This window comes from Mesoplodon densirostris, chromosome 6 (genome assembly GCF_025265405.1).
Source record: "Mesoplodon densirostris isolate mMesDen1 chromosome 6, mMesDen1 primary haplotype, whole genome shotgun sequence".
Taxonomy (NCBI): domain Eukaryota; kingdom Metazoa; phylum Chordata; class Mammalia; order Artiodactyla; family Ziphiidae; genus Mesoplodon; species Mesoplodon densirostris.
This window is the reverse complement of record NC_082666.1, coordinates 76,109,092-76,132,376: the sequence shown is the minus strand read 5'-3', so window position 1 is coordinate 76,132,376 and position 23,285 is coordinate 76,109,092. Positions and strand designations below refer to the sequence as shown.

Sequence of the window (23,285 nt, the reverse complement as noted above, 5' to 3'; positions counted from 1 at the left end):
TAAATGGAAAAGAATAGTAATGCAGTAGTGGAGTATCAAAGAGGAACTGAAGATAACCTTTCTGTAAGTTTAACTGAAAGTGCTCAAAGAACTGCATATTGAGGGATGTACAACATTCTTTATGCTAATAATAAATATATTGGACAAAGGATTAATCTCCAAAATATACAGACAGCTCAATAGCAAAAAGACAACCAATCCAATTAAAAAATGGGCAGAAGACCTAAATAGACATTTCACCAAGGAAGATACACAGATGGCCAAGAGGCACATGAAAAGATACTCAACATCACTAATTATTAGAGAAATGCAAATCAAAACTACAATGAGGTAACACGTCACACCAGTCAGAATGGCCATTATCAAAAAAACTAGAAACAATAAATCCTAGAAAGGGTGTGGTGAAAAGGGAACCCTGCTGCATTGCTGCTGGGAACGTAAATTGATACCACTATGGAAAACAATATGGAGGTTCCTTAAAAAACTACAAATAGAACTATCATATGACCCAGCAATCCCCATACTGGGCATATACCCTGAGAAGACCATAATTCAAAAAGAGTCATGTACCACAGTGTTCATTGCAGCACTATTTACAATAGCCAGGATACAGAACCAACTTAAATGTCCATCGACAGATGAATGGATAAAGAAGATGTGGCACATATATACAATGGGATATTACTCAGCCATAAAAAGAAATGAAATTGAGTTATTTGTAGTGAGGTGGATGGACCTAGAGTCTGTCCTACAGTAAGTCAGAAAGAGAAAAACAAATACCATATGCTAACACATATATGTGGAATCTAAAAAAAAAAAAATGGTACTGATGAACCTAGTGGCAGGGCAGGAATAAAGATGTAGACATAGAGGATGGACTTGAGGACACGGAGTGCGAGGGAGAAGCTGGGGCGAAGTCAGAGTAGCATTGACATATACACACTACCGAATGTAAAACAGTTAGCTAGTGGGAAGCAGCCGCATAGCACAGGAAGATCAGCTCGGTGCTTTGAGATGACCTAGAGGGGTGGGATAGGGAGGGTGGGAGGGAGGCTCAAGAGGGAAGGCATATGGGGACATATGTATGCATATGGCTGGTTCACTTTGTTGTACAACAGAAACTAACACAGTATTATGAAGCAATTATACTCCAATAAAGATTTATTTTAAAAAATTAAAAAATATACATCTATATAAATTGGCATGTTAGATACTGGAAGTAAACATACATTTGATTAAAATTTTGAATATGGCAAAAAAAGGAAACAGTTGGAGAAAAAGGGAGAAGGGGTTGCTTTAAGGCTACAAGGATAATATCAAGATTAGAAGATGAAAGTAGGTGAGGATAAGGATTGAAGCCAATAAAGATAGAGGTTACGAGGTGAAATGAGGAAGAACTGTATATTATTTTTCATCCGGTGACTTTCTCTCTTTCTCCTAGCCCATAACATGATAGTAGAGCTGAGGAGGTGGTGGGTATGAGACTAAAGGGTATACATGAAACTTCTACTAGGGCACTGCACAAAGAACTGCTTTTTCCATTGGGATAGTAAATGGAAAAGAATAGTAATGCAGTAGTGGAGTATCAAAGAGGAACAGAAGATAACCTTTCTGGACAAAAGTGATCCAGAGTCCCTCTGGGAGGAGACTTTTGGCAGGGACATGTCAAAGCATCAAATAAAAAAGGAAGGAATCAGAGCATGAACCTGCTCTGGAGTAGGGTGTCTAAACCAAAGACAGACAAGATGGAAGAAACAAATTCCAAACAGAAAACAGAAGGCTGGTTCTGGAAAGATTTTTTTAAGGCAGTCCTACATAGAGCAATGGTACAGAGGAGAGGACAGGGAACAATTTTTAGCAGCATCTACCAAAACAAATTTCATTTAATATGTATTTTGTGAGGGAAAAAATTGTAGGACTTTTCAGAGCCTTCAATATTTGAGTGCACTCTGCGAAACCCTAAGATATGTTGGGGGGAGGGTAAGGATTGAACAGGCAGCACTTCTCATACATATTTGCTTTTCCTGGAGGTGGAAACATGCTACACATGTTTAGGGAATGCTCTTTTATCAAATACCTGTGGCCTTTTTGAGAGCAGGGACGGTGAGATCTGGTTTAAATACTTCTACTGAGCCAAGTATGGTGGCCAGTGGTTTAGCAATAAGCAAAAAAATGTATCTAACATTTTTTTTTTAGATACAAAAAAACGTATCTAACACCTATGTATGAATAAGAAATGACCCTAGGAGTCCACATTATTTCAATATTCGGGCCTGACAATGGGAAAGATACAAAATCAGACTCAGAGCAGAAGTCACCAGATTATTACCATTTACAACCATCCTCAGAAAACCCCTCACATTCCTGAAGATCTGTCGATCACAATCCTCCTCCATAGCACTTTCTTCCCCCTCCTGCTGACACTCCCCTTTGAATCAGGGAGTTCACCCCTGGGCTTTTTTCTTGGAATCTTTCCAACATTCTAATGTGAGGGTAATAAAGGGAGAATCACTGAGAGAAGCAAGACAAATATGGTAAGAGCCTTAACAATTATCTTTTTAGGACTGAAAAAGGAAGAAGCAATTAGGAAAGGACTCCCTGCCAAACCACAAAGAAAAGAGTTCAGCAAGGAATGCTCATTTCTCTAGCATTACTTTGGAATCTCCTGCGATGGGAATCAAGAGACCCTTTTAATCAAAGGATGGGAGACCTTCCCTCAAATAACCGGGGTCAGCCTAGGGTCCCATTCAGCTCAGAAGACCAAGAGAGCTCTGCCACTCCTTCCTGCAGTACACAATGCTGTGTTTTTAGGTTAATCATCCAAGGACATTACAGTTACTTTCAATGGTTAATGAATAGCTTCTAAGTGCCTGCTTCATTTAATTGTCCAAAGGCCAGTTGGTCCCAGAGCATATAAAGCTGACAGCTGGCTAATGAGAGCATCCTCTCTGAGCAGGGGAAGCAGGGGAGTGGCAGGGGCAGGGAGCTGGGTTCCAAAGGAGCAGGGATGCAGAACAGAACCTGTCTAGTTCTCTGTGCCTTTGCCCTTCTGACGGGCTTCCTGATGATCTGCCTGGGGGCCTTCTTCATTTCCTCGGGCTCCCTGTTCAACTCCCAGGGGAACCTGATCCTGGCCTATTTGCTTCTGCCTCTGGGGTTTGTGATCCTTCTGAGTGGAATTTTCTGGAGCACCTTCCACCAGGCCAGTGAAAGCAAAGGGGTGTTCAGCCGTGTGCTCAGACAGTACGGTGCTCAGGGGGCCCTGCCCCTGGCCACAGTGGACAGGTACGTGCTGAGAAGCCAGAGGACTGGGGAGCACTGAGGTGGGGCTGAGTTCCGGAAAAGATCAATGGCTTCTAATCCACTGGGGAGCAACTTACACGTCCCATGGGGCTATGTGTCTACAACTGAAGCTTTATTGTCAGGGAATTACTCTGGGATTAGACATGAGGAAGAATGGTGCTGCCTCTGGGGAAAACTGTGAAGTAGAGGGAATTTATGCCAGAGAATAACCACCCTTCTCCCATCACCACTGAAAAACCCACCAAAGCCAATTTAAGAGGCCAAACTCATTTTCTTTTTTTGTATCATGGGAGCTGTCCTTAGAGGCAGGTGATGGTTAGTTAGTCCTCATAACCTGGCTACCAGGTTGTAAGGAAAGCAAGTCCCAGACCAAATTCTGTCACACAACAAATGAGCAAGCAAGCATAAAATCAGCTATATAATCTCTTCATGAACTCAGTGAAGTCCCAGCTTTCTGTACTCTTAGGTGTTCTCATCACACATTGCGTGAAAGATTTCCCTGAGACAAGGCACTCATATTCCAGAGGTAATAATTGGTTAACCTTACTACCTCATACCCATTAGGATGGCTATTATCAAAAAAGCAGAAAACAACAAGGTTAGCAAGGATGTGGAAAAACTGGAAAACTCGTGCACTGCTGGTGGGAATGCAAAATAGTGCAGCTGCTCTGTGGTATGGAGGATCCTCAAAACATTAAATATAGAATTACCACTTGATCTAGCAATTCCACTTCTGGGTATATAGACAAAATAATTGAAAGCAGGGACTTGAACAGATATTTGTACACCAGTGTTCATAGCAGCATTCTTCACAATAGCCAAAAGGTGGAAACAACCCATATATCCATCAGTGGATGAATGGATAAACAAAATATGGTACGTACAAAAGATGGAATATTATTCATCCTTAAAAAGAAAGGAAATACTGATGCAGCTATAACATGAATGAAGCTTGAAGACAATACGCTAAGTGAAATAGGCCAGAAATAAGCCCAAAAGACAAATATTATATGATTCCACTTCTATAAGGTACCTAGAGCAGTCAGATTCATAGACAGAATGTATAGCTGTGGTTACCACGTGCTGGGGGAGGAGGGAATGGAGAGTTACTGCTTAATGAGTACAGAGTTTCAATCTGGAATGATGAAAAAGTTCTGAAGATGGATAATGGTGATGGCTGCAAAACAATGTGAATGTATTTAATACCATTGAACTGTACACTTAAAATTGCTAAAGTGGTAAATTTTATGTTATATGTACTTTACCACAATAAAAAAATTTCAGTTAGCTTTATGGTAAGTATCGGACAACTAAAAATCTCCTAATTTTTGGCTGAACACGGAATCATTTAGGGATAAAACCTCAGGTATCATCCTTAAGGTACAGTCTGCAAGACTCCATAAATTCTTTTGTTCTCTTCATCTAAGATATTGGGTCGGCCAAAAAGTTTGTTCAGGATTTTCTGTAACATCTTCTGGAAAACCCCGAACGAACTTCTTAGCCAAACAATATTTTAGCTACTCCGTGTACCTTGAATATAAGTGATTTTTATCCATGACAGTTGATTTTTGACATGATTATGCTAATTAATAAGATACTAATTACAATGACCAAAACCCATTTCCAATGTTTATGATACTAACTGCAAGGTCTCTGAGTTTGATAAAAAATTAAAGATAACTGAAGTGATTGTAGAAGATGCTTCTAGAGTGATGGTTTTCTTTCTTTCTTTTTTTTTTTTTTTTTTTGGTATAAATGTTAGATGATTGCCTCCGGAGTGTGAATTCCTGATAAGAATAACTGATTGCCTTTAGGATGTAGCTTAATTTACTAACACATGCATAATATTGCACTGTCTGTGCTGAAATACTTTAAACTATGGTATCACGACACCTCCCTTTTACTGCCTCTTTCTGCTGCATCTAATAGATGCCCAGCCCACTCAGAATGGCTAGTAAGTCAGTAAATGGTTAAGTTACATTTCTCAGAAGGATTTGCATTCAAAATGGGTACCCAAAGGGGTCTGCAATGGTGGAATTCAGGACACTGGGAATGGGAAGCAGTGTGGGGAGGCTGGGGGATGGGAGAAGTGGATGGGACATGGGGGCAGGCAGCGGTCATCCTGGAGCCTCTCAAATCACTCCAGGGAACAGCTCAACTTTCTGTCTTCAATGCCTGTACACATGTGCCCCATGGCACAGCCTTGGCTATTCTGAGCGAAGGCTGAGATGTATGCTGTACAGTAGATAGCTCCTTCAGCTCTTTGGTTTTGGGCCTGGTAACATTAGAATGGAGCTGTGGCTACAAATGGCAGTCCCTGTTCTGTTGTGGTTACATACCACAAACACTCCCTGTAGGCACTGAAAGGACTCACTCCATAAATACACAACTAAATCAAGCTCACCCTCTCCCTTCTTCACCTCCACGCCACCCCCAATCCCACTGACGATGGAGAAGCCAGAGGATTTAGCAATTAGCAACACTGGGCAAGATTCCCAATGAGTACCTCAGCTCTGGCATGAATGGCTCCTTTAGCCATTGGCCTGTTGGCATGGAAAGGACCACTACTGAAATCTACATAAAGTTGTCAGTTGAAATAGTTTGAGAAATAAGTATGGCGGCGGGAGGAGGGGCAGACTAGCTGATTGAAAGAGTGAAAGGAAAGAGAGAAGCATCTGATATAGTTCAGGAATCTTCATGGAGCTGGTTTTCATTCACCATTTTGTTGGTTGTGAGGATCTGAGACAGTGAGTGCAATCGAATAGAAGATGATGTGTGTGAATGGGGACAAAGATGTGAATGAACTAAATAACTGGATAGAGAGATGCTCCACAGTCAAGGCCCCCATGTCTCCTACCCCTGATAAGGATCTCACATTGAAAGTCTCTGGTTCCAATGAGTAAGAGAGAGGGAATAGTTTGGAATAACCCAATGGGAAAAATATGAGTATAGAGGCACACGTCCAACGGCAGATAAAGAGGGTTTTGCTGGAAGAGCAGCACATTTTTAAAAAACTGGTGATGCCAGGGAAGAACATCTGTTTCAAAATCAATGTTTCTTAACAGTTTAACTTCACACAGTGTGATCTGAGAGAGGCAGACATATGCCTCTTTGGCATGAACCACTTAAATAACACATGTATGTTTGTGGCATTTTGTCCCCCAGGCCAGATTTTTATCCTCCCGCTTATGAAGAGAGTCTTGACGCTGAAAAGCAAGCCTGTCCTGCAGAGCAAGAGACCTCGGGTGTTCCTCCACCTCCGTATACAGAGATGGGCCTCGAATTTGAGGATGAAGGTGATGCCCACCCAGAGGCCCCACCATCCTATGACGAGTCTGTAGCAGACAGGGTGGAGGCAGCAACGCCCCTGCAGGATGCTGAAAGGCAGAACCAAGAGTGCTGAAGCAGGGGAAGCTCTCCAGCCCTCATGAGGCACCCTCATGGGATGCAGCTGCTAATAATAAACCCAGGCAGGGATTGTGGGAGGAAAAGCCACATCAGTGATCCCACATGAGAGTTTGCAGAGGGGAGGCTGCGTGTGACAACAATGCAATTCCGCACACGTGCTTGGCCTGCAAGGGCAGAGTGGAGCCCTGGAAGGGTGTGGTCGGCACCAGGCAAACGTTTCACAGGACCCCAACCCAGGTGAACTTTTGTTTTTTTTTTTTTTTTTTTTTTTTTTTTTTTGCGGTACGCGGGCCTCTCACTGCTGTGGCCTCTCCCGCTGCAGAGCACAGGCTCCGGACACACAGGCTCCGCGGCCATGGCTCGCGGGCCCAGCCGCTCCGCGGCATGTGTGATCTTCCGGGATCGGGGCACGAACCCGTGTCCCCTGCATCGGCAGGCGGACTCTCAACCACTGCGCCACCAGGGAAGCCCCCCAGGTGAACTTTTGGACTGCAGAAGTGTTGTGAGAGCTCTGCTCCGCAGAGAGCTTTTCCGTTCTCTCTCCTCTCCCATTCCCTAGACCCTGCAAAGGGAGGAATAGATGCTGCTTGGACACCACGTGCCTTCATGTACTGCATTACCAATAATCACAAAGGGAAAGCACGCTGGCAATGAAGGGTCATTATCATTTAAATTGTGGGTTCTGCTGGCTGGCTTTGAAGTTATCCTCATTTACCAGAGTGACACAGTAATTCACACTTTAAGAGATTTGCCTCTGGAGCCCATGAATGTTATTTTGAATGACTTTATGTTAAGTATGTGTATTTTATTTCTATGTGAAAGGAAAGTGACTTCAATATTTGCTTTCAAAATGGTTCAAGTACAAAATCTTAAATGAGTATTTTAAGAACGGGATGCTTGTACAAGCATATATGATAAGATTTCTTAGAGACTCAAGTTGAATAAAGAGAATACTTAAAAATTCATCATACACAGGATTCAGGAAAAAAAGAATTTGTACTAGCCATAGGTTGTATTAATACAGAATTGGACATAAATCTTGAAAAGTTTTAAAATACACATATATTTCAGTGAACCCCCCTGTAAATCTCTAGGATTTGAAAGAAAGGAGACTATATTGTAGTACCTTAATCATTAACAGGAAATTCTTTGTGTCTCAAGATACAGATCCAGGCACTTTTAGACTTAGGACATTTATTTTAAAGCCCAGTGATTCCTCCTCAGCTTCATTATATCTTATTATAAGTTTTAATACAAGAGGACAAATCAGGTGGCAGAATGGTGGGAGGAGATGCAGCCTGATGCTTTAGAGCTTGAGCAAGAAACTTCATCTCTCTGGGCCTCAGTTTCCTCAGTTTCCTCCCCGATCAAGTGAGGACTTTATGTTGGGATTAATATCTAACAATTGGGGAATGCCTTTTATATCACAGGCACTGTGATACTTTACAGTTTTTATTTAGCCCTCATTATAGCCTTCAGAGATAAGTGCTATGGTTATTCCCATTTTACAGATGCATAAATTGAGACTTTGAGAAGTTAAGAAACCTCTCCAACAACATACAGTTATTTCCAGGAGGGTGAAGAAAGGTTCCTGGGGGGGATGGGAAGACATATTGACTTCACACTTTTGTGCTAGGTTGTGCTAATCCTGTCCTACTTCCTCCTCCCAGGGAACAGTTTGGACTTGTCTCCCACTTGAGGAAGTGGGCGCTAACAGGAAGTGGAGCCCCAGGGTTGCAGCATTATCTTAAAGAGAGGCAGCAAAGGTTGCTTTAGGGTTAACAGTCTGGCTGCTCTTTTAAAATGTAAATAAGCCCTCTGTTTTCTGCCTAGGAGCTTGGCCCTCACCTCCTGGTGTAATTTCCTTTCATCTGATTTTATACTGATGATGAAAGATGGTTCCTAAAGATAACAGACAGCCTTGGTGAACCGGCACAGGAGGGCTTTGGACAGTGGTGGGAAGGATGGAGAGCTTTCAAGAGGATAAGGGTTGTAGAGATGGGATGGGGCCTCCGTAGCCTCCTCCTCCCTGTTATTGCTGAGTGCTCAGATGAAGCATGTCCTGACAAATACACAGGAAGCCATAAAAGGAAATCCTGGTTCCTTTACACAAAGCAGGACTTTAGGCATCTGTGATTTGAATCCTTGACATCAAGAACATAACTGGACATGAAGGTCACTCATGGTTGTCCAACAGGAAGGCGGTCATTTATTAGCAAGGCGATTTATTATTTCTCTCGTCATCTCTTTCTATTCCTCTACTGAGATGGTTATCCTGAAATTTTCCTTGGGGTCTGAGCACATTCACTGACCTGAACAAGCTCTATAACTGGGCTATCGTCCAGAGTTTGAATTTGTAATAGATGGTTTTTCCAACTACTGGTAGTCATGTGAGACAAATGTAATTTTGGTTTACATAAGAAAATTGTTTTAATCTCTTTCCTGCAATAAATTTTGTACTTAAACTTTCCCCTTTTTTGCTGTTTTGTATCAGAAAAAAAAATCAATAGAGGAGCGTAAGTCAAAATTTTATTCTCCATGTGGAACACAGCATCCAGATGAGTTAATCTTTTTGCAAAGCCTAACATCGTTGAACATCAACTATTGAGTCAGAAAATGAGCCATGTGCCTTTCATAAAGAAATACGACTAACAGGCATTTATTGCCTTTTTTTTTTTCTTAAAACAAATGTACTCTGAAGCAAGCATCAGAAACATGTTATTACCCACAACAAATCCTGCCTTTGAGAGGCCTACCAATTAAAACCCACCGGCCGAGTCAGACAAAAGTGTCCTGTTGCCCACAGATTGGGAGAAAATATTTGCAAATGATGTGACCGACAAGGGATTAGTCTCCAAAATCTACAAACAGCTCACGTGGCTTAATATCATCAAAACAAACAGCCCAGTCAAAAAATGGGGAGAAGACCTACATAGACATTTTTCCAAGGAGGACATGCAGATGGCCAAGAGGCACACGAAAAGGTGTTCAACATCGCTAAGGATTAGAGAAATGCAAATCAAAACTACAATGAGAGGGCTTCCCTGGTGGCGCAGTGGTTGAGAGTCCACCTGCCGATGCAGGGGACGTGAGTTTGTGCCCCGGTCCGGGAAGATCCCACATGCCGCGGAGCGGCTGGGCCCGTGAGCCATGGCCGCTGGGCCTGCGCGTCTGGAGCCTGCGCTCCGCAACGGGAGAGGCCACAGCAGTGGGAGGCCCGCGTACCGCAAAAAACAAAAATAAATAAAAAAAAAAAACAAAACTACAATGAGATATCACCTCACACAAGTCAAAATGGCCATCATCAGAAAATCCACAAACGATAAATGCTGGAGAGGGTGTTGAGAGAAGGGAACCCTCCTACACTGTTGGTGGGAATGTAAATTGGTACAGCCACTATGGAGAACAGTATGGAGGTTCCTTAAAAAACTAAAAATAGAACTATCATACGACCCAGCAATCCCACTCTTGGGCATATATCCGGAGAAAAACATGGTGTGAAAGGATACATGCACCCCAACGTTCACTGCAGCACTGTTTACAACAGCCAAGACATGGAAACCACCTAATTGTCCATCGACAAAGGAATGGATAAAGAAGAAGTGGTACATATATACAATGGAATATTACTCGACCATAAAAAAGAATGAAATAATGCCATTTGCAGCACCATGGATGGACCTAGAGATGGCATACTGAGTGAAGTAAGTCAGACAGAGAAAGAGAAGTATCGTATGATATCGTTTATATGCAGAATCTAAGAAGAAGTGATACAAATGCACATACTTACAAAAAGAAACGGACTCACAGGCTTAGAGAATGAACTTATGGTTACAGGGTGGGGGGAAGGGTGGAGGGGAGGGATAGTTAGGGAGTTTGGGATTGACATGTACACACTGCTATGTTTTAAAAGGATAACCAACAAAGACTTAACTATATAGCACAGGGAACTCTGCTCAATGTTATGTGGCAGCCTGGATGGGGGGGGGAATCTGGGGGAGAGTGGATACATGTGTATGTATGGCTGAGTCACTTTGCGGTGCACCTGAAACTATCACGACATTGTTAATCGGCTATACAATATAAAATGAAAAGTAAAAAAAAAAAAAGTGTCCTGTTGTGATTAATGAGAATTCATTGGCCACGCCTGGATGATTCACTCAGGGGAAGTAGACATTGTATCCCCTCTTCCTCCTGAAGTTTATGATAAAATTAATGGTGATGAATTGAGAACCATGATTCTGTGAATGGCAGGCAGGGCACTTAGACTATGAGAAAGTGCGGTCTTTACCTGTTACCTCCTCTGAAATGTGAACGGCGGGGGCTTCCCGGGGGCTTCCCTGGTGGCGCAGTGGTTGAGAGTCCGCCTGCCGGTGCAGGGGACGTGGGTTCTTGCCCCACTCCAGGAAGATCCCACATGCCACAGAGCGGCTGGGCCCGTGAGCCATGGCCGCTGAGCCTGCGCGTCCGGAGCCTGTGCTCCGCAACGGGAGAGGCCGCAACAGTGAGAGGCCCGCCTACCGCAAAAAAGTGAACGGCGGGGTGGGGGGCTCACGTGTCAACAAAGGAAGGGAAATTCTCAGAGGTGATGACTCTCCAGTGTTTTAATCTTATAACGTCTAAGAAGCCACCTCCACCCCCGAGAAGATGAGCATGACAAGGTCACTTATAGAATACACTGTGCTGCATCTTTTGCACATCTGAAATGTAGAGTGTATACTTTCAGCCCCTCCACTCAAAAACTCCCACTCCTATCCAACCTTTAAGATTCTACTTAAGCACACTGTCTTTGGTGAGGTATCTCCCCAGCCCACCTATTTTGTAAGGCACATACTAGGTGCTAAAAGACATGGGTTTATACCGCATCCCTTCACCATATTCTATGCTCCATGACATGACAACTTAGGCACATACCAGGTGGGTCGTCAGCCGCATGAACCATCCACTGATGACGTTTCCAGCTGGTCGGAGTGGAGCAGGCATTCTGCTAAGCTCTGCCGCCTCGGATAATCTCTTGCTGTTTGTAACTTTTTTTTTTTTTTTTTTTTTTTTTGCCATACGCCGGCCTCTCACTGTTGCGGCCTCTCCCGCTGCGGAGCACAGGCTCTGGACGCACAGGCGCAGTGGCCATGGCTCACGGGCGGCTCTGGACGCGCAGGCGCAGCGGCCATGGCTCACGGGCCCAGCTGCTCCGCGGCATGTGGGATCCTCCCGGACCGGGCACGAACCCGTGTCCCCTGCATCGGCAGGTGGACTCTCAACCACCGCGCCACCAGGGAAGCCCTGTTTGTAACTTTTGAAGGGCCAAAGACTGGTTTACTGGGAGTTACCTCATTTCCAAAGGCGTGTGATTTCTCCGCCCCTTCACCACTCAGGAATGGAAATCTCTTCAAGGCAGGTGTCTGGGATATCAGGGTCCACGTGTTTGGCGAGTAGCCCATGGGTAATCAAGCAATAAAATGGAGTCATCTGTTATATCACTACCAGTTCCCGCAGGTGCATTTCAAATTCCCCACACCCGCCACAGGCCGTGGCTGATGGATGTGTTGCCAAGGTAAATCCTATGCCTTACACTGAGCCACGCTGGCCAATCAGCAGTCACCATGTCATTAACCCTGTCATGGCCTGTATTACCTGCAGAGAACACTGGCTCAGTGTGGCCAACTGTCAGCCCATTGTGCCACCATGGGATTGGTCATCAATCTGAAGCTTCCTGTGCAGAAAGCCTTCATGTCTTGTGCAAGCCCTTCAGCCTGCAACGTCACGCAGCACTATTTGCGCCAAGCATACGGTAGATGTAGGCTGCACCTTGGATCAGTAAGATTGATAAAGGATCTCATTTTAATAACGGCTGTCTATCCATTTCCAAGGTCAGTCAATAAACTCAAGAATCATAGATGAGGCAAAACAACTTTTTGACCTAGGGGACTGGCTGACACAGCAGCATATTTCACATCCTTGGTCCCCTCCCACTAAGCGCCTCCCTGGCACACATACACACACACATTTCCAAACACTCCCTGGGCGGGTAGTGGCACTGCCCTCTTTGGGAATCACTGCATTATATACACTGGTGCTTGTCATTGCTCTGGAAGCACGTGGTGCAGTGAGTGGACACCTCAGTCCTAGCCGATCACAGGAGTGGCCTGACAGCTGCCATACTCTATCCACAGTCCCTTCCACGATTCTCTCCTGTGGTCCCCCCAACATTCGTGGACCTCTCCAGTCATCTACTCCTAAGAGAGACTGGTGGCTGAAGCTCTGTCTTTAAGAACCAAAGAACATTATGTGCAGAAGGGTGACTTCCTGTCTTTCACTTCTCCCGAGGGTAAGGCAAGAGGATGTGCATGTATAGCTCGGCAAGAGAAGCTTGACTTTTATGTAAAGCAGAACTCATACCTTGGCGGCGTGATCTGAAGCAGGTTCCAGAGGCAGGCTGTGTCCTGAGCCACTACAGGACCTTCCCTTTTGCACCCTCGCTGAGAAAAAGCTCCATAAAAATAGGTGGCTGTGCAGCTGCTTCTTTCCGTAGCTGGGCCCAAAGATTTGCTTCTTCTGATATTTATAACGTTGTGTCTGCTTCAGCTCCACTCATGCAAGCCAACCTCTCACTAGACCCAAAGCAAGCCTCTTCTCCAGCCATCCTACCCCTCCACTTTTAGTCTTTGTTCTTGCTACATTCACCCTTGGTGAAATTACAGAAAGGGTTACCAGGCCCAGGAAACTCTACTCTTTGGGAAATCCCTTAGGTTCTAGTGCCTTCCATCTCTGAGTCAACCTGTGTATTCCCACAGGCGGTTGCTTGTGCCGCTGCTGTAACCTTCACGTCTACCTGATTCATTGTGCATGTCTGCCATAGCCTCCTGTTCCCAAACTACAAACTCACAGGAGCAGGAATAATATTTTATGCATCCATTTGCTGCACCAAAAAACCCCAGGACTCTGCATAGAGTAGCTGTTCAACTGGCGTTTGCTGAATGAATGAAGGAATGATATTTGTGTTGCTGGACACACATGACTCCATACTGAAATAAAGAAACAGGATTTGGGCTTCCCTGGTGGCGCAGTGGGTGAGGGTCCGCCTGCTGATGCAGGGGGACACGGGTTCGTGCCCCGGTCTGGGAGGATCCCACATGCCGCGGAGCGGCTGGGCCCGTGAGCCATGGCTGCTGAGCCTGCGCGTCCGGAGCCTGTGCTGCGCAACGGGAGAGGCCTCAACAGTGAGAGGCCCGCGTACCAAAAAAAAAAAGAAAAGAAAAGAAACAGGATTTAAAAATGAGGATTAATTTACATTTGAACTTCAAAGTTCGACATGATGAAAAGTTCAGCAACTTGAGAAAAGATACTGAAAAATAGGCTTAGCTGTCTAAGCCTGAGTGTATCTAGTTGTGCTGTCATCAACCTCCACTTTCTTTTTTTTTCTTTCTTTTTTTTTTTTTTTAATAAATCTGTTTATTTTCAGCTGGGTTGGGTCTTTGTTGCTGAGCGCGGGCTTTCTCTAGTTGCGGCGAGCGGGGTCTACTCTTTGTTGTGGTGCGCAGGCTTCTCATTGCGATGGCTTCTCTTGTTGCAGAGCACGGGCTCTAGGTGTGTGGGCTTCAGTAGTTGTGGCACACAGGCTTAGTAGTTGTGGCGCACGGGCTTAGTTGCTCCGTAGTATGTGGGATCTTCCCAGACCAGGGCTCGAATCCGTACTGGCAGGCAGATTCTTAACCACTGCGCCACCAGGGAAGTCCCATGGACCTCCACTTTAAAGATGATGAGAACCAAAGCCACAAGGCAAGTTGTATTCCATTGCTGATAAACTTCATAACTAGTTCCTTAGAATCTCAGCTCAAAGCCACCCTACTATTACTTTGAAATGAAGACACTTGTGATGAAAGATTAGATGCCACGTTTGTTTCTTCTGATGCCCAAAGGCAGTTTTGAGCACTTTGCCTTCTCTGTTCCATTTATTTACTAAATTCCCAAGATCATAATGATGAAAACCAGCCCTTGCAAGTGTTCTGCAAGGCAGACTTATCAGAAGAGTGACCACTACTGGAGTTTCTCAAATGGCAAGACAAACAAATAAGCAAAAATCCACAATTCTTGTGTAAGGTTGAAATCAGAAATTTCTTTTTTATTAGCTACTAAAGGTCCTAGCAAGTTTCTGACAGAAGCATAGATAGAAAATGGAAACAAATACCTTGCTGGGAATGTCTCCCTGCTTGCCCTAATCTTGACTACAGCAATAATGCATTGCTGAACTGTCAAAGCACACCATGTTATCTGTGCCAATGACGTGATAAGTGGGTGCGTTCCCAAGGAAGCAAAACATATGCAAACAGGTCCTGTGCACCCAGGGTTCTGGCTGAGGACTGACGGAGGCTGCCAGGGCCACAGTATCTTTTCTCGGGGCAAATAAAGCCAGCTGTGACCCTCTGATTTCCAGCAGGGGACCCCACAATCCCTGCCATCTCATCAGGCCCACCACTGTGCCACCAGCAAGGTTCTCTTCCAGCATCCACTTCGTCTCCTACTTTTACAGCATTTCACTGTCTCCTTTTATAGACATGACAAGTAAGATCCGAACTGTGTCCAAACAAGTGCATGAAAACAGGCCCTTATTGGGAGATAAGTTAGCCGAGCGAGAAAGTCAGAGAGACGGCCGACATGGTGGTATTTTGCCTTCTCAGCAGGAATTAGTATCAACTCATGTACCAACCCACGTGATATAATCAAGGCAGGGCCCGAAAATGTTTAGCATTCATTCTCAGAGTCCTGCTAAGAAATGACCTCCCACCTGTGTAATGAATGGCTGAATTTGAAGGAATGCAGCCTGCTTAATAGCTAGTATTGATATTATTTACAAAATAAGAGAGAAAAACACCCTTTGATATGTTTTGTTGAAAGTGTGTCATTGTGGTTTGTAGGAAGCTCTTGAAGATGTGAAGGGGGTGGCATGGGAACTTTGGAGATGCGAAGGAGGGTGAGTGGCCATCAGGTGGTTGGTGGGCATGAGGTGGGCTATTAGGAGTTCTACAACTTTCACCCATGGGAGACCTGACCTGGGATGAAAAGTTAAATCCTTCCCCTGCTGAGGAGAGCCTTCTTAGGTCTGTCTGGGAGCGCCTGGGGCTTAGGGGCAGCTGACTTCTGGCATTGCACGCTCCTCTGTTATTCCAGAACCTTCTCTCCCCTGACACCAATGATGCACAGATGCCCTGACTATTCCCAGCCCACTGATTCTCTCTCAGAAGGGCAGGTTCCCTTGTGTGATAAAGCACAGATATCAGATGACAGTGCAGCTTTCAGAGACAAGCAAGACCCTGTTGCATTTGCAGAAACTGACTAAAACCCAAACAAAACAGACTTTTTTTTCTTTCCCCACCTACCCCGCCCACCACCAAATCAATCTTTGTTTTTTTTCAAAGTCATAAGAGGCACAAACAGGTAGCAAGAAGGCATGAGTGAAGCGTCCCCCGCCGAGCGCGTTCTTTTGGCTGTGGTGAGCGATCTGTCCTCCGTTCAGGTGATGACAGTCGGGCCCCTCCGGCCGGTTCTCTCGTGAATCTGGGATATTTTCAGCGCGATGGCTATGAGAGGGCTCAGCACTGCCTGGAAAAGGAGGAAGAAAGTCAATCACAGGAGGGCCGCAGGGATGAGTTTCTATTCCAAGCATCTGGATTCAGTTCTGATTTGCGGATCCGGACACCTGTTCTCTGGTCCCTGGTTTCCTCTTCCGTAAGAGGAGACTCAGTGGGTGGGGGTTAGGGAGAGGAGAGGGCGCAGTTGATCTCCAAAGTCTTACCTGGCTCCCAAACACATCGCTCTAGGATAGGAACTTGCACAACCCAACTACGAGAGTACTGAAGCATTTCAGGAACAGAGCGCTGTGAACCAAGGAAGTTCAGAAAACTCCCCAGTCTTCCTCTGCTACATTCCATCCCCAACACAGACCCGCCCCCCCACCACCCCCGCCACACACACGTGTGTGAACTTGAGGAAAAACACTCATTCTCCATCCTAAGTCCATGGACCTGATGGACCTACTCTCCTGATGTTTTGGAGAAGACAGACCAATCCATCAGCTAGGGCTGCAGAGAATAACTGTTCATTTCTTCCCATCATATAACACAGGGGCTCATGGGGCACCTCAGCATCCCCTAGAAGGAGGTGGGGAGGTTTGGAGGCCTGGGGAACAGATTCTTGGAAAGGTGAAGGACATGAAGGGGAGTAAGAATCACGTCTTGCCCTTTAGCTGCTCATCATTTCATGAGACTCAGGCAGTGTTTTCCAAAGTGAGGAGGACACACCACTCGAGATGATTTCAGGTGGTGCAGGAGATGATTTTAGATGGTGCATGGGCGTGGCACCAGAACACTGAGGTCAGTCGATTTTCCATTCTTCTTCAACCCTCCGAATTTCAGCAAAGAGAAAATCTATTTGCTGCCAATCTTTAACATTTTTACCAGGACAGAGCATGCCTCAGGCAAGTTACCTAGATAGAAGGTAATATCATTGTATTTTTTATTGCATTTATTTTTTATGATGAATTTTATTTATCAAGGGATACTGTTTTATTTATCAAGGGAGTTTACCTAGGGATACTGCTTTTTCCATGGAAAGCACTGATGTAAGCTTTCTAGAATAAAAAAATAGATTTAAGTGAAAACAAAGTTAAGTCCATTTAAAGATGAATACTAATATAGGGGTACTGGCAGAAAAGAAGTTTGGGAAATACTGGCATAAGGGGAAAAGAGATACCATATTGAGGAAAATAAAATCTGTATTTTTGGAGGGGAGAGAAAGATTCTATTACTTGCAACCTTCACGTATTCCTAACAGATAGAGGGACAGAGGGAATGCATGCATTCTAATCAGACAGCAAGAGCCCAAGCAAACACCCAGGGCACCAGAAGCACAAGTAGCCCAGTTGTCCTGAGTGGAGTGTGGACACAGGGCACTCCTGAGCCATAAGTGAGCAAGACTTGTTTGGAGAGACCTAACCACCAGGGCCAAGTGTAAGGTTTTAATTCATTAGGTAAGGGGAGATGTTGGAGGTTTTTGAGCTAAAAGGTGACACTGTCAGAGCTGTGCTTTGGAAAGAATGCTCTAGCAGCAAGTCTCATAGTTTAATACATTTATGGCTAAATGTATTACATTATCTCACTCTAGAAAGACAACGAGATGAAGCAGTGCAGATGTAATCTTGGAAGCCAGAAGAGAGATGAAAATCTAAAGCCTTTTCACAACTACACAAGCAAGTGCTGCTTCCTTCTGGTTCCGCGTCCATAAACTTGATACACAGAAACAGAAGCATTTCCTTTCCTTTTAGTAACCCAACTGGTGCCCAGAAAAATTTTCCACTGGCACATTTTGCCAGGCTCTGTTCCACAGGATGCCCATAGGGCAGCATCTGGATTCTTTAAGAGCCAAGCACCCACTTTGTATAGATGTCAGATTATTAGCTTTCCTCTTCCTGTCTTCTCTCCCCTCTTTCCTTCTTCCCCCTTTTTCGGCTATCTAAGTCTACACAACACCTCTAAGAGAGGTAAAGTGAGGACAAAGAAAGAGAATAAAGCTAAAATCAATCACTTTGAGGTCCTGGAGGATGAATAAAGCTAAAATATCCTATCAATTTAAGAAAATGAAGTGAAACTGAACTTGAAACCCTAACCCTAACCCTCACTTTTTTTTTAACTGAAAATTAAGACCTATTTTGTTTGACAGCATTGTAAGTTTCAAGATTAAGGATTTTCTACTCCTTACCTTTAAGTGGTGGTACCTATTGGCAAGAGGGTAAGGGAGCACAGTTGTAACCGATACTGTAAACACTGCAGGTGTTCTCTTAACTGATCTCTGCTGAACTCTACAGATGAACCTATGCTGCCCATTTCTTCTGTAGACCATCCTGACTGAGGTCCACTGCACACTGGATGTCTGTGACCAACAGATGACCCTCTAACATGCTCACCTACTTCTGCCTCTAGCAGTTATGTGCTTATTAGAAGTCAGTTACGTTTGTTCCTAAATATGTTAATGCCTGTTGTACTTGTTATTGAAACTATGAATTTATTAAATTATACGTAAACCACAGAAATGTGAGAATAAATAGGAAGAGTTCTTTCTATGAAAATTAAGCTGAATGCTTTGGAAAGAGTTAGATAATGGTGATTAGCCATGCCTGTCCAATTAGATGTGAGTGAGATGCTGTAAAGTACTGGGGAGAATTTTGTAAAGTATAGAACATTCTTTTTTCAGATTGCCTCACAAGTGGCCTTAAGTTCCCACTGACAATAAAGAAATTAAAGGTGAACATTACAGATGATGAATTGTGAGTGGGAATCTTTTGAAGAAAGATAATCACAACAACAAAAGAGTATGCTCATATTCAAAGAAAAGGTGTTGGACCAAAATTAAAAGATTGACAAACAAACATACATTTATATGTTTTGTGCTAAAAATAGAATGGTCAAGATATGTGTACATTTAATTGCCCCTTTTAACTCTCTTTTTGGAGTAGTGAATTAAGTACTTGTCCCTTATCCTGACCATGTCAGAGAAGAAGGCTTCCATGGTAACTATGCAAACTGAAATTCTCTGAGGAAGACCTTGAACATGGGAACTCCCACCCTGAGCAAAGAGTTCCAGGCCAGCCTGACATAGAAGCTGTGGAACAATCTGCCCTCAAGAGACCGTGAGGGTTTGGGAAGAAAAACATCAGTGATAATCACCATGGACTGAATACTACTGAGGTCCTTTCACACATTTTTCAGGAACTCAGAAAGTCTTTAGATGCTTGTAGGATCCTAGGGAATTCTGGGAGAGATCCCTAAAAGTGCCCAAGTTTGCATTTTTTGCCAGCCTTGTGAAATGGGAGCCTCAAGTCATAATTTAAGGATCATAAAGTATTTTTTTTCTTGCTTGAGTGTGCATGTGAATGTGTGTGTGTACACAGAATGCATGATCTAGAATGAATGGTTACACCATGACAGCAAGAGCTTTGTCTAATTTAGGGCTAGAAAAGTGCTGCTACTTAGGAGGCATTGAATAAATATTGGTGGAATAAAAGGATGCTATATCAGTTTGATGAAAAGAAAATGATGAGGCTGATAGAGACTTCTGTGGCCATTCATGAAGGGCACTCTGGGTGAGCCAGAGGGTCAGTGGTACCGAATTTTTACTGTCACGTTTTTCTTTAGAAATCACAGCTTTGGTACGTGCGACTCCCAGATACTTTTTTCATTTCATCAACCATTCATCATGGAAAAGAGAGAGAGGGAGATTCATCTTTCTGAAGCAAGTGGAAAGGCCCTCAGACTGGGGAGTGAGAAGAGGGGTGAAAAATTAGAAGCCTGCGGATGTGAAATTTCTGAGGAGGAGCTGGACACAGAGCTTAAGAAACAGAGAGGAGCATGGGATGATCTAATTTGATTCTTTCACGTGACAGATGAGGAAACTGAGCCCAGAGAGGAGATGTGATTGGCCCAGGGTCACACATCTGTTTGGTGGCTGAGCTGGGATGAGAACATAGTGATTCTTCCTCTACTGCTCTTTCCATGACACAATTCTGAACACGAGACCTGTGAATGACAAGGAAAAACAGAGAGGACAAGGTGAGCCTAAGAGGAGAGATAAAGAAAAAATAGGATCGTCATCCCACTGTACTAGACCAGTCCCACATCAGATGAGGGGTCAGATAGGACTGATTAGCCATTCCCACTGACCAAGAACAGGTGGACAGTGGGGAGAAGAGCATTTCCGGTTTTGTGAATGTATTAGATGTTCCAAGATGACTCTTGGTGAATGAAGGAAATAAACTAATAGAGACTATAATCTATTAGAAATATAGCATCTTTTTTCTAATTCCAGTGCTTCTTAGAGTGCTTGACATAGCTTTTCTGCACTCAAGAGTAGGACACAGTGAGTGCTCATCCTGCAGCAAACGGCATCGGCAATGCCTCCATTCGAGGGTACTCACACCGCGGCTCCATTCAACCTTGGAGGTTTGGGTGGCTTTTGCTGTCATCTCAAGTTAATAAGCCTAGAAAGGGAAATGGAGTCTGTCTCTATTTAAAATTCTGATACTTAGCTCACCATGGATTTTTTGCATTGGTTTTGATTTTTTTAAGTATTGCATTACAATATTTATCTTGAGTACTGAATTTTTTGGCACCCCTTTAAATTCTACACCCTGATAACCTCAGCCTCATCCTAGCCCTGTGTTAGGCTTTAACCTGTTTATACCCCACCCCCTGGAAGGAAAAAGGTTTCTTCTTTCCCTTTCTTTTTCATCTTCTCTCTTGTTCTATATTGTTGTTGTTTTGATTCACATTCATGTAAATTGGAGCCATAAAAACAAGCCCCTAACAAATGAACTTCTTACCCTGACCGGCAATAGACAGGAGAGGTGTAAATGATCCGAATGTCACAAGACTCAAAGTAAATAGTTAACTGATTTTTTTGGAGAAAAACAAATGCTAACCAGAAACACAATCACTTATTAAGTAAAATTTGTTCAAATCTGTGGAGGGAGCCCAGGGCTTGGCTGGTCCCAATGAGGACTGTGCATTAGGACAGTCAGAGAAGTATCCATGTGGGAAGGAGGGCATGGGGAAGACAGTACTTATCCTAGTTCATGGTTTGAGGCAGGTAGTAAAACCTGGAGGATGCAGATCATTCAACAACATAAAACACTGACATTCCAACATCCATAAAATAGGGATTTACAACAAATGCCACGTTCGCCTGATGCTTAGAGGCAACTTGCATCAACACTCCTTCTTGGGTTAAAGATGAACCACCTTTCTCTCATGATTTCATTCAAACATTCATTTTTAGTCCGTGTGCAGTCTGCTTAGTCTAAGGCAGTGGTTCTCAAACTTGAGTGTGTATCAGAATTACCTGGAGGGCCTGATAAAATGCAGATTGCTGGACTCCTCCCCTGGAGTTGCTCATTTAGGACATATGGGTTGGGGCCCAAGAATCTGCATGTCTAACAAATTCCAGGTGATGCTGATGCTGCTGGTCCAGGAACCACACTTTGAGAACCACTGTCCTAAGGCACGCCCATGACTGTGCCTGTCAAATTCCTTGCTCCAGCTAGAGACTAGGTTGCCTGGTTTGTTCACATGATCCCACTCCTTGGCCATAGCTGACTGGACCAGGAGTAGGTCCCCGACCTACAGGCAGCTGATCCATAGGCTGGCCAGTGACTGAGCAATAGCCTGAGGCAAAACTTGAACCAGCTGATCAGATTTTTTCTGATCAATTTTTTTAAATTGGTAAGTAATGAAAGAATAAGCCAGCCAGCAGTGGGAGCTAAATTAACCACGAGGTTATAATTCACTAATCACAAGGGCATAAGACACCAGGGTAATCCAGGATTACGAGAAAGCAGAGATTCTGAGAAATATGAAAAATTCTAAGAAATTTAGAAAAGATCTTGGAGAAATAAAAATTAAACAGAGCAGAGGGAAATAATAAAGAGTTGTAGAGAGAAAAGGATGGCGTACGTCACAATAATCTTGAAAGTAAAGATCCACTAACTCCTGCCAGGCGGGCCTGAATCAATAACTTGCTCGAGGTCTAGTGTCTGAGACCTGACCCTACTCTTGGATTTCTTGAGTTACCTTTGGTCTGTCTGTGCACTAAAATAAATCAAAAATTTAAAACAAATTAAAACAAAATCACACTAATAAACAAACCCCAAGTATGTTTTTCTTGGATCATTTTGAGGAACCATCACTATCCAGCTTTCTACCACCAGTGAGAAAAAGCTTTCTTTCCTCATAAAACTCAACCTCTTGCAAATTGAAATTAACTTCCTAACCAGATCAGCTCATGGCACCACCTTCCCCTTTCTGCTACTAGCAGATCCCACCAATCTCTCCATCAGCTGGGCTGGAAGTGCACTTTGGTGAGTCTTTCTCTCTTTTCCCCACATCTAAGCAGTCACCCACTCCTTCTCATCCCATGGCTCCTTCCTCTAACACAGTCCCCTATCACCCCTGGCTTGCAGGAGTCTGCTAACTCTTCTCAGGCTCACCAGAGTGAGCTTTTAGGAACCCTAACGTAAAAGTCCTGGATGGTGTCCTAAGCCCAAGGTCTGCCCTTGAAGTATGGCTGTCAGCTTCTTGACAGTTGGGTCTTACCCTCTCTGGTAGGCAGAATCCTATGCCTCAACCCCCAAAGATATCAGGTCCTATCCCCTGCAATCTGTGAATGTGACCTTATTCAGAAAAAGGGTCTTTGCAGACGTGGTTAAGTGAAAGATTCTGAGATGACAAGATTAGCCTGGAGTTTCCAGCTGGGCCCTCAATGCAATCACAAGAGTCCTTATAGGAGAGGGTCAGAGGGAGATCATATGCACACACAGGGGAGAAAGTGATGTGGTGATGGGGACAGAGATGGTGGTCACCAGCCAAAGAATGCCTGCAGCCACCAGAAGATGGAAGGGCAAGGAAAAGATCCTCACCCAGAGGCTCCAAAGGGAGTGTGTGCCTGCAGACACCTTGATTTCAGAATTCTGGCCTCTTGAACTCCAAGGGAATAAATTTCTATTGTTTTAAGTAACCCAGTTTGTGGTA

At 44.1% G+C, this 23,285-nt stretch overlaps 2 protein-coding genes across 2 annotated transcripts in view; one reads left to right on the top strand and one right to left on the bottom strand.

Annotated features, from left to right (window-relative positions):
* Nucleotides 1–3,007: 3,007 nt before the first annotated feature.
* On the top strand, nucleotides 3,008–6,706 carry TMEM252 (transmembrane protein 252). The gene is made up of 2 exons (XM_060101371.1): nucleotides 3,008–3,285; nucleotides 6,469–6,706. Exons 1-2 carry the CDS (start codon nucleotides 3,008–3,010, stop codon nucleotides 6,704–6,706), a joined length of 516 nt encoding a protein of 171 aa, XP_059957354.1.
* Nucleotides 6,707–16,221: 9,515 nt separating this feature from the next.
* The window catches only part of PGM5 (phosphoglucomutase 5), a 202,840-nt gene continuing 195,776 nt past the window's right edge, over nucleotides 16,222–23,285 (bottom strand). The window contains exon 11 of the mRNA XM_060101197.1: nucleotides 16,222–16,311. Coding sequence (XP_059957180.1) covers nucleotides 16,222–16,311 — 90 coding nt within the window. The remainder of the gene's footprint in view (nucleotides 16,312–23,285) is intronic.